At 34.6% G+C, this 11,158-nt stretch overlaps 1 protein-coding gene across 1 annotated transcript; it reads left to right on the top strand.

The window, feature by feature from the left end:
- The first annotated feature begins 3,721 nt into the window (after window positions 1–3,721).
- On the top strand, window positions 3,722–5,223 carry LOC111801095 (scarecrow-like protein 18). Its single transcript, XM_023685076.1, has 2 exons — window positions 3,722–4,434; window positions 4,514–5,223. The coding sequence occupies exons 1-2, from the start codon at window positions 3,722–3,724 to the stop codon at window positions 4,986–4,988; spliced, it is 1,188 nt and encodes a 395-aa protein (XP_023540844.1). The 3' UTR covers window positions 4,989–5,223.
- Window positions 5,224–11,158: the final 5,935 nt, after the last annotated feature.

The raw sequence follows: 11,158 nt of genomic DNA, 5'->3' as shown, positions 1-11,158 counted from the left end.
TCCATTAGCAGCGTTACTCCGCTGAACATAAAAGTTGGATTGAGTTAGATTTTTTTCTATTTGTATTGAATTAAATATTTAAAAAATTAAAAAATTCAGGTCGGTTGATCTGTTAACATTACCTTGACGACACACAAATAGTTTAAATCTCCGATGACGCCTTTCCAATAAACGTTTTTGTCATATAATAATGATAAAAAGAAAAGGAAAAGTTAACTTTTTTCTTTAATGATATTATTGTAACTTTTTTGTATCGAGATGCCAAAAGTAGTGTCTCGGTGCTACTCGTGCGGGTCAATTGGCTTGAAAGCTTGCACTAAGGTATTGGGTTATGACTTACCTAATAAGTTTTAATAGTTGAAAAAAATATATATTTGATAATTTTTTTACTGATGTAAATATTTTTTTACGAGAAGATGAATGCTAACTACGATTTTTATATGATATAATTATTTAAGCAATGCGAATGACAAAGCAAATGATTTGTTCTTGTGGGAACTCATGAATGTGTGTGATTCATATAGACATGAAAAATGATATATTTAAGTTCCATTTTCTACGACTCTTTTGGAGAATTTACTTGCATCAAAACATTTAGTGTAAGGTTGATGCGTATGAAAGTAATACCACTTATATACGAAAGTAGTGCATACTCGACGAGGCACAAGAATTATGGAAGTGGGTGTGACCCTAGTAGATTTTTGTGTACGATGTGCACGTAGAACTATGATTCTAGCGCGATCGATTGTGTTGCATTTTATAAGACATTTATAATATTCAATTTTTTTGAAAATATTTTCTTTCTGAGACAAAAGCAAGAAAATTCTAGCACGACTGGCTGTGATTACAGCACTAAAAATGAATAATCACGATAGAGTTGGCTTCTCCACAATATTCATGAATAGATATTCAACTCGAAAAATTCATGTATTTAAATTATATTTAGATTTATGTTGCATTTTATAATTTTTTTTAGTTTTAAAAAAAAGATTCTTCGTCCCAATGATATTGAAAGAAATTCATTACATGTATATACGAACAACCAAATCAAGTATTAAAAATTCCGGTCGTTATAGAATTGCATGGAGTCACGTTGCACCAAGAGATTTGGAACTTGAATTGAAGTTGATTTAGTTGAACCCCATTGAACTAAAACTAGCTATTTTGGAGATTAAGCGAGTTCTACCAACCGGTCAAAGAACGAGTCAAACCCCGATTCATGACCCGTTTGACTCATTGACTTTAAATGAAGTATTGTGAATTGTCGTGAAGAATCGTGGATTCATGAACATTTTTGGTACATTTCCATCTTCTCTCGTTGTTTTGTGAGATGTGGAGTCAATGTCATTTTATATTTTCCTAGGGCCAATGAAGAGAAACTTTGAAAATGGGACTTTATAAGTGAAAGAGATACACTTATAAACACTATAGTTACAGTGATTAGCTACAGCTATAAGTATTTCTTTCTCTCCGAATCACGTAAATCTTTGTGTCTTTTTGTCCACTTATATACGTGGGTCTGTGAGTATGATCGACGTTGATTCGGGTTTGAGTACAACATGAAATATACAAGTCAAAAAAGTGTAGAGGAAGAAGAAGGTGAAGAATGATAGAATGTCAAATCGAAAGAGAGGTGAATTGAAAGGGAAAGAAAAGAAAGCATTTTGAAGTGAGGAGGAGGAGGAGGAGGAGGAGGAGGGCTCAGCTTTTTAAAGCTTGCACTCCACATTTTGTAGGGTAAAAATGAACACAGGATATGGAAATGACTGCAAAAAGCAGTAGAATGGGAAAAGCCCACAACTTTATCACTCAACTCTCCCCAACCTCACAATAATTGCCTCCAAGATTGGCATTCAAAAAGGCACACACCAGCTCTTGATTCAGACACATCGACCTTCCTGCACATTTCTCAACGCAATGCAATCAACAAAAGGCATTGGTGAGTGTCAGTGTTAAGCCAACAATTGGGGTTAACTTTGCTTCAATAATGTATATCATTCATACCCTTTCACAAAACATGCATTTCAACTATCAACTATCAGGTAGTGCTTCCATTCAAGTTAAGATACACATAAATATAAATATTGGGTGAACAATCTCAAGACACTAAGTGGGTTTTCGATGCCTCTCAATCATGTGATATCCCACGTTGATTGGAGAGGAGAACGAAACACCGTTTATAAAAGTGACCCAAAGAGAAAAACCCAATATATAATGTGTTCGCTGGCTCTGTCAATCGAGGAGGGAAAGATTGAACGTCAGAGCTGCATGTCCAAACTCCTCCTATAACCTCGACTTTCGAGATTAAGGTCCTTCTTGTCTCAATCTTGCTTATATCTTGTCTTGCCTTCAAAGAACACATAATATGGAATGTTGGATGGTGCATCGTCCTCGTCACGTGACTAAATGGGTGCCCACTCATTTGTGAGAATGAACTCACTTTCATAATAGTATGACATTGTCTACTTCGAGCATGAACTCTCATGGTTTTATTTTTTATTTTTCAAAAAGTCTTATACCAATGAAGATAATGTTCTTTACTTATGAACCCGCTATCTTCTCCTTAATTAGCTAATGTGGGACAATGCTCAACTATCCACCCTTTCAAACAAAGTACAACATAGAGCCTCCCTTCTAAACCTCTTCTCTAGAGCTCTCTAACAACCTCCTCTTAGGACTCGACTCCTCCTTTAGAGCCCTCAAACAAAGTAGACCCTCTCTTCGACACCTAAGTCACTATGACTACACCTAGAGGCTTAAACTTTGTTCCACACATAAGAACGACATGACTCTAATACCATACTAGAAAAACAATTAGATATGTGCATATACGTGGTTCTATGTATTACATTGTGGATTATCATGATGTTCTATCTCTTTACAAGTGATATGATCTTACGACAATCATCTACTTATATACATAAAGATTGTACCACTCATCTGGTACGCACGAGAGTTAACTAGTTTGAACGGTATTGTGGATTATCATGATGTTCTATCTCTTTACAAGTGATATGATCTTACGACAATCATCTACTTATATACATAAAGATTGTACCACTCATCTGGTACGCACGAGAGTTAACTAGTTTGAACGGTATTGTGGATTATCATGATGTTCTATCTCTTTACAAGTGATATGATCTTACGACAATCATCTACTTATATACATAAAGATTGTACCACTCATCTGGTACGCACGAGAGTTAACTAGTTTGAACGGTTTTTAGGTGAAACATGAAGATATTTATACATAGTTTTTGAACAATATCTCTCCATTGACCAATAGGTTTAATTGATAGAAGAGAAGGGACACAATAAAGGACACAAAAAAGGAAGAAACTTTTGCTTTCTACCTTCTAAATCCAATCCATACGAAACCATGATTGATTTACATGAACCAAAATGGAAGTAATCATCTCTCTCCTCCTCCACCTCCCTCTTGCTCAAACCAACACAAACCACCAAAACAAGCCGCCCGCCCTGGGTTTTGACTTCCACTCACCCAAATCAATGCCCTACCATTCCATTCCCCACCTCATATAAATAATGAAAGCTCACAGATGGGAACAGTGCTGCTCACTGTTACTAACTACTACAAGTTCCAGATCAAAAACAACCGATGTGGGTCTTCTTCTCTTCTTCCAAATCCATATATCATCAACCCATGAAAATAAAAAAAAAGACCCCATTTTTTTTTTTTTTTGTGTGGCAATAGATCATGCTGATGGCCTCTCATCATTATGAACATAATCATCATCATCAAGAAGAAGAAACCACCTCCTCTTCAAATAATTCCCTCCAAATGCGTCAATTACTCATCCGTTGTGCTCATTTCATTTCTCAATCTGATTTCCTCTCAGCTCATCGCCTTCTCTCAATTCTCTCCTCAAATTCCTCTCCTTATGGTGATGCCACCGAACGATTGCTTCATTATTTCACCACTTCTCTCTCCCATCGCATCCCTTCTTCAAATTCCTCTTCTGTTCTTCCTCTTCCTAGTTTGAGTTCAATTGATGATGAACAACAAAAATTGACTCAATCTTGTTATTTGTCATTGAATCAAATCACACCCTTTATAAGATTCACCCATTTGACTGCAAATCAAGCCATTTTGGAAGCTATTGTGGAAGGAGGGATTCATGTTGTGGATTTTGATATCATGCATGGTGTTCAATGGCCGCCTCTCATGCAAGCTTTGGCTGAGCGTTTTCCTTCTCCTATGTTGAGGATTTCCGCCATTGGTCGTGATCTTAACTTTCTTCATAAGACCGGTGACCGTCTTTCGAAATTCGCTCACTCTCTCGGTTTGAGATTTCAATTTCATCCTCTTCTTCTTCTTAATGACCATGATCATCACCGCCTTATCCCCGCCGCTCTTACGCTCTTCCCCGATGAAGCTCTAGCCTTTAATTGCGTTCTCTACTTGCACAAGTAAGTGTTCAGGATATTTAGTCTTACATTACGGTTTACCAGAGATATCATATTTGACCTGTTTACGATGTTTTTATAGGCTCGTAAAGGAGGATCTTCGAGTGTTGCTACATAAAATCAAGGCATTGAACCCTAAAGTGGTGACCATAGCTGAAAAGGAAGCGAATTTCAACCACCCTTTATTCATGCAAAGGTTTCTAGAGGCACTGAATCATTATTCTCTAATATTTGACTCATTGGAAGCAACTTTGCCTCCAAATAGTAGGGAGAGGCTAGCAGTGGAGCAAGTTTGGTTTGGAAGGGAAATAGACGACGTCGTTTCAAGAGAAGGGAACAAGAGAAAGCAGCGTTATGAGAGGTATGAATCATGGGAGACAATGCTTAAAAGTTTGGGGTTTTCTAATATTCCTTTGAGCCCTTTTGCACTCTCACAAGCTAAACTCCTTCTAAGGCTTCATTATCCATCTGAAGGTTACCATCTTCAAATCCTTCATGATTCCCTTTTTCTTGGTTGGCAAAATAGACCACTTTTTTCAGTCTCTTCATGGCATTGAAGGCTCAAAAAACCACTCAAAATGGCTTTGATTTACAAACCCCACCAAGAAAAATGAAGGAATTTGCAAAGATCAAGCTCCCCCTTTGTGTATTTGAGTGATTTCAAGAAACCCCACCAAGAAAAATGATGGAATTACCCAAAATCAAGCAACCCCTTTGTGAATTTGAGTGATTTCAAGAAACCCCATCAACCAAATTTCATTCCTTTGCTTGATTTAAATGTGTAAAACTAGAATATGAATATGAATATGAATATGAATATGAATATGCAATATTATTTTATGTACTCAATAAAATCTTTGTTTCTTAGCTTTATTTTCTTTCTAATTTCTTCTCATATGATGTTTCAAACCAAAAACATCATCTTCATTAACATCCTCGCTTGTCTCCTTGTTGCATAATTAATGGTAATTAAACTAAGTTAATTGGATTGATTTGTTCCCTAAAATTCCATTGGTGTGGCTTCCAGAAGGGAATCCATGAGAAGTTCTTGTTCTTTGAACTCTTTGTAGACATTATTATATTTTATTATTTAAGTGTAGTGATTGCTTTGTTTATTTCAAAAAAAAAAAAAAAAAAAAAAAAAAAAAAAAANAAAAAAAAAAAAAAAAAAAAAAAAAAAAGAAAAAACCAGAAACTCTGCCTTATGTCCCCTCAACAAAACCATCAAAGTTCTCAAAATTGCGCTTTTCATGCTCCCTTTGCCACTCATCCCTCTAGGTTTCTGTAATTCATAAGCTCAGCTGGTAGAGATCCAAGGGATGATATCCCTTAATTCTCATGTCCTTTGGATGTCGGAGGCCCAATTTTAGGGACACTTGATCCCTTCTTTAAGTGTCTTTTTCTTAATCAACACGTTCGATCCCTAGTGTCGTTCTCCAATTTTTGGTTCGATCGATAGCTCGTGTGAGCCCACACACGTGAGAAGTGTATAAAAAACTTATTTTTAACACGAGTAGTCATTTAACATGGCATCAGAGTAACACGAAAACAAATGGAGAGAGAGAGAGAAAGAGAGAAGGAAAAGGAGGATGACAGTGATAAGAGATGGTCAGAAGGGGCATGGCATGGCAAGGCATGGCATCACCAAAGGGCAAAGGGTAAGCGTTTGCGTGTGGGAAGAAATGTGATCAGGGGAGGGGGAGTTGGTGCACGCATGGCGCTTGACAGACATCCATCCATCATTCAATCTGATTTTGACGTAACCTTTTGCCTCCCAACACAACACAAACACAAACACAACACAACACAACACAAACCCTTCTCTCTCTCTTTCATTGCTTTGCTCCACAAATTCATAAATGAAAACTTTAGGTTATAAGGTTAAGTCTTTTAGTGTACTTTTTAGTTTAAATTGATATCTAAATAGTGTTTGAACTCTCCATGTAAACCCATTTGCTTAGCTTTCAAACAACATTCATGGTTTAGCCTAGCTAGGTTAAGGAGACAGGACTTGATATCCATTTATTCCATTGGAATTATGAATTTTTCTTCCTAAATAATTCTTTAATGTTGTTGGACAATTCACATTATTCTAAAATTATGTCGACTCATTATTTAACTTTTATAAGCTCTTTCGTTCAAATTCCGAAATCCCACATCGGTTAGAAGGAGAAACAAAACATTCCTTACAATGCTGTGAAAATCTCTCCCTAGCATATCCGTTTCAAAATCGTGAGGTTGAGGGTGATACATAACAGACTAAAGTCGACAGTATCTGCTAGTGGTGGGCTTGGATTGTTAAGGACGCTGACCCCAAGAGGGTGAATTGTGAGATCCCACAATGGTTAGAGACGGAAACGAATCATTCCTTATAAGGGTGTGAAGACTTCTCCCTAACATACACACTTTAAAATTATGAGGCTGACGACGATACGTAACGGGTCAAAGTGCAATGAAAAAAGCATTAGGATTGAAGTACCTTAATACAAAGAAATATTCAGTTTTTTCTACTCCAGTTATTCGTTTCAGTATATTTCAATCGAGAGTCAAAACCAACGATATCTTTTTCGAGAGTCAACCTTATATTCACTCGTCGAATCATGTACTAATTTAGAAACCCGAGTAAAGATTCAAACCTATTAGCTTAATATAAGGATTAATTAGGGCATTATGCTACAAAGTTGATGAGGAGTAAAGAAATGGATGTAGGGACCTAAGAAGGAATCTTTTTTCCTTCCCGAATTGATGGTGCCTTTCTCTTGCCCCCCAAATGGCAATATCATTACAGAATTGTATGCTTCTGTTTGATTGTTTTCTGCACACATGCACGTGTAGATTCAGAAGAGAGAGAAACCCCAAAAACAAATAATGCATTTTAAATACAAAAGCTATTATTGTTATTATTATTATTATTATATGTTCATATTCATATTCATATTCATATTCATATATATAACACGCATGATATCTTTAATGTCGGCTGCCATCAATGAAGGTGGCGCAAATCTATAAGCATAATCAAAAGAGTATCATATAGTCGTGTTGAAGAATATTGCTATCCACCAAAATTAATTCAAAGATCCAATTTTTCAGTTCAACGTAGAAAGAAAAAGGTGTTTGAAGAGGACAGTAATGGCAGCACATGCATAGCAACCATGGAGTAATGAAAATGACAAGCAATTTGGGTGCCATTTATTATGGTGAGATATGCATGGGAAGGCTTTATAACACAAAGTAGTTAGGAATGTGCTGACTAAATATGGAACAAAATGGTGTTGTTTGAGTATTAAATAGTTGGGGTTTGTGATGCATGTGATGGATTGTGTGAGCCAACCAAGAAGACACAAGAATTTAAGATGTTCTTGAAAATTTGTATGTAAAATGAATAATATAACGACTCGATTTCTACAATATAATCGGATTGGAATTGCTACTTAAGTTTTTTTTTCGAATAGTTAATATTAAAAAGTCTTAAAAAAAACATATATCATAAAATTATGCCTGGACCCACGGGTGCCTAGAATGCTCGTGCCTAGAGTGCTGATCTTGTCCTTGAAAAAAAAAAAGTTATTGAAAAGATTGAATGTTAAAAATATCCTATAAGTGGATGAACGATTAGGATATGTAATCATACTTAAACATAGTGTTGACCGACTAATTATGATTTTGCCTTTTGGTTTTGTTTTGTTTTTTTTTTTTTTTCGGGATGTTGCATCTCTTTTGTATATATGGTTCAACGTGCATCACTTTCATGTATGCTAGACTCTTTATATATTCATCACTTTTATGCACCCTAGGCTTTTCTAGATATTCATCACTTTTTTTTTTTTTTTTTTTTTTTTTTTTTTTTTTTTTTTTTTTTTTTTTTTTTTNCATATATCCACATCACTTTCAAATGCATCGACCATGTTGGGAGGAAATCCCCACGAGAGCTTATGTTCAAAGTGGACAATATCATGTCATTGTGGAGGTCCGTGATTCCTAACAGACTCATTACTTTCATGTAATTAAAGCCACATAAAATTGATTAAAACTATTGATAGAATGGGTTAGTCGGGTTGAGGTATCAAAGTCACAAACACATGAGTTACTAGGTTAGTTAGGGCTTCACACGCCTAGGTGGTGTACAAAGAGCGTATTGGCTTTGATGATTAAGAGGAAAGAATTGTCCCACGTGGTGGTATATTGGTTGTTAGGAATTGATCAAGGTAATAACGAAGAACAAAGTTTCCCACAAATGTGTGTCAAAAGGGTTAATGTTGTAAAGATTTGCTTCGTGTCTAAACATGGTTGTTGCAAATTACTGTGACGTCTTTGAACTCATTAATGTCTCATACCTACTCTTCATGAACCATATATTTGAAGAGGTTCCAGGACTAGTTTGTAGCAGCGTGTATCGTGATTAAAATAGGTTAACCAAAGACTAAAAGGAGTAATAAAATAAACCCTTAAGCTAGTTTTAACCATCCTATATAGTGAGTTTTATATCAAACTCTCTGAGTACGAGTCTTGGGTGAACAAATACGTTTCTCTCAAGCTCAGACTATTACTAAATGTGGTCTAATGAACCCTTTTAAAGAAGAAATAGTTTGTTATTGGTCGAGACTCATATGGAGATAGAAATTCATAAATTTTCCTTAATTTAAGAAAATGACGTAGAAAGTTGCTTGAATGTTTCGAAGGGATCGGCTAACCCCAACCCTAATAGTAAGATCGTCTCGAAGATATAGGAAAATGATTAGTTTGAGTATCAAAATAACACGTCAAATGATAAGAGAAATATGTCATAAATTTAAAATAATAAATAATAAATAAATAAATAAAAGATAAAAAAAATACTTTCAATTATTTCTTTTATTTTCTTTTTACGTACACATTAAAAAAAATATACATTTTAATCGTATGTCTGACCATGAAGGACAATGAGAAGTGTACAACAAAGAAAAAAATATAAGAAAACACAAAATATTATATTTTAAATTCGATAAATATTGAATAGATTAAAAAAATTCGTTTATTCAATCCTTTCTCGCTTAAAATAATTTATTAAATTATTTTATATTGCTATCATATGTGACAATCCAAAATCGCGTGTCGCATAAGCAACCAAATAAGTCAGTCGGTGTACGTTTGTATTCTCATATGATCGTGATCTTAGCGGACTGTCGTATTTATAACATACCAAGTCTTTACCCAACCTTCTCTATCTTAACATGGTTACCTGACTAAATATGTTTCATTATCAAATAATTAATTGAATCATCCAAATTAGCCTTCGTGATCAACGTCATGGTTCACGAGAATTTAGGTCATAAAGATCAAGATGTTAGCGCTCTTATTGCCACCGAACTAGATAAATTTATCACTCTTAGAGGGAAAATGGAATCAAAATGAAGTCAATTTCATATTTATTTTGTATGTAACAAGTTGCAAATAATAGTTTCTCAATAATTGAGTAGTATTTAAGAGAGTTTAATTTTTAAATAAAGAATACTATTATTGAGCAATAATAGTATAAATAATTTTTTTTTTCGCTTCAAACTAATTGGAAAATGATATATGTAAGTTGATAATATTGCTATTTTACATCAGTTGAACTAAAAAAACATAGACATTTAACCGACTAAAAAATACAGACATTTAATGAAGTAAACAACACAGACTTACTTCCCGTGAAAATTTAATCGAGTAAACAACACAGACTTGCTTCCCGTAAAAAGTCTCAGTGAATAGAACATTTAAACATTTTACCATATTGTCAATTTAAAATTTGTTAAATTAATTAATATATATCGTGTTCTCCGTTATTTTTTATAAAATTAATTTTATTTCATTTTATTAAGGATATGAATTTTATATTTATAATAATTTATGTTAGTCTTTTATGAATTACAATTATTTTTAAGTTTGTAATTAATGCACTATTGATTAAAAATATTATTATATTGATTAAAAATATTAAAGGGCATTTTGGTAAATGCAAGTAAACATTAGTATAAAATTAATGACGAGTTTAAACACTACAAAATTGGGATCACTCACAAAATTAGGATAACGTTCATCTAACTCAATTCTACGCATTCAAAATCTCATTCCATTGTACCAAATAATCATAGATTACCAAAAACAAATATTTTTCATTCCGGACGTTTTTCTACTCACACGTAATCAAACCAGATCACACGCACATCGACTAAGCCAGACAATCATTAAAACACACAAGAAACTCGCATGATTCCAACATCCCCAACGGCCAAATAGTCTCATCGGTTTGAATTACTCTTTAAAATCTCGAGTTCTCGGTATCATAGCTAGGTAGTCACCATTACCTTATCAACATCTCAAAATAAATTCACAGAAACACAAAATTGAATGCCATTACACTACAAGATACCTCAAGCATTCATAACAATCACAGTTGGTAGAAGTTGCCATAAAAGGGAAGAACATCATAGAGGCATTATAAGGGGAAATAATACCACAAGAGTGTGAACAGAAAAACAGAACAAAAGAAGAATCACCAAGCCAAGCCAAGCCAAACCAAGCCACTCTAATAAATAAGCCATAAGCCATAAGCCATAAGCCATAAGCCATAAGCCAGAAGTTTCTTAGCAGCATCTCATGTAATTATATTCAGATTCATAGAGTAGTAGGGGGTGTGTGAAAAGCTGTGGGGGAAGAACGGGGCCGTGTGCTACAAGTAAAAGGGCAGAAGGGAGCAGAAACA

Source organism: Cucurbita pepo, chromosome LG08, assembly GCF_002806865.2.
Source record: "Cucurbita pepo subsp. pepo cultivar mu-cu-16 chromosome LG08, ASM280686v2, whole genome shotgun sequence".
NCBI lineage: Eukaryota > Viridiplantae > Streptophyta > Magnoliopsida > Cucurbitales > Cucurbitaceae > Cucurbita > Cucurbita pepo.
Note: the sequence above shows the minus strand (reverse complement) of the source record. Positions and strands in the feature narration are given on the sequence as shown.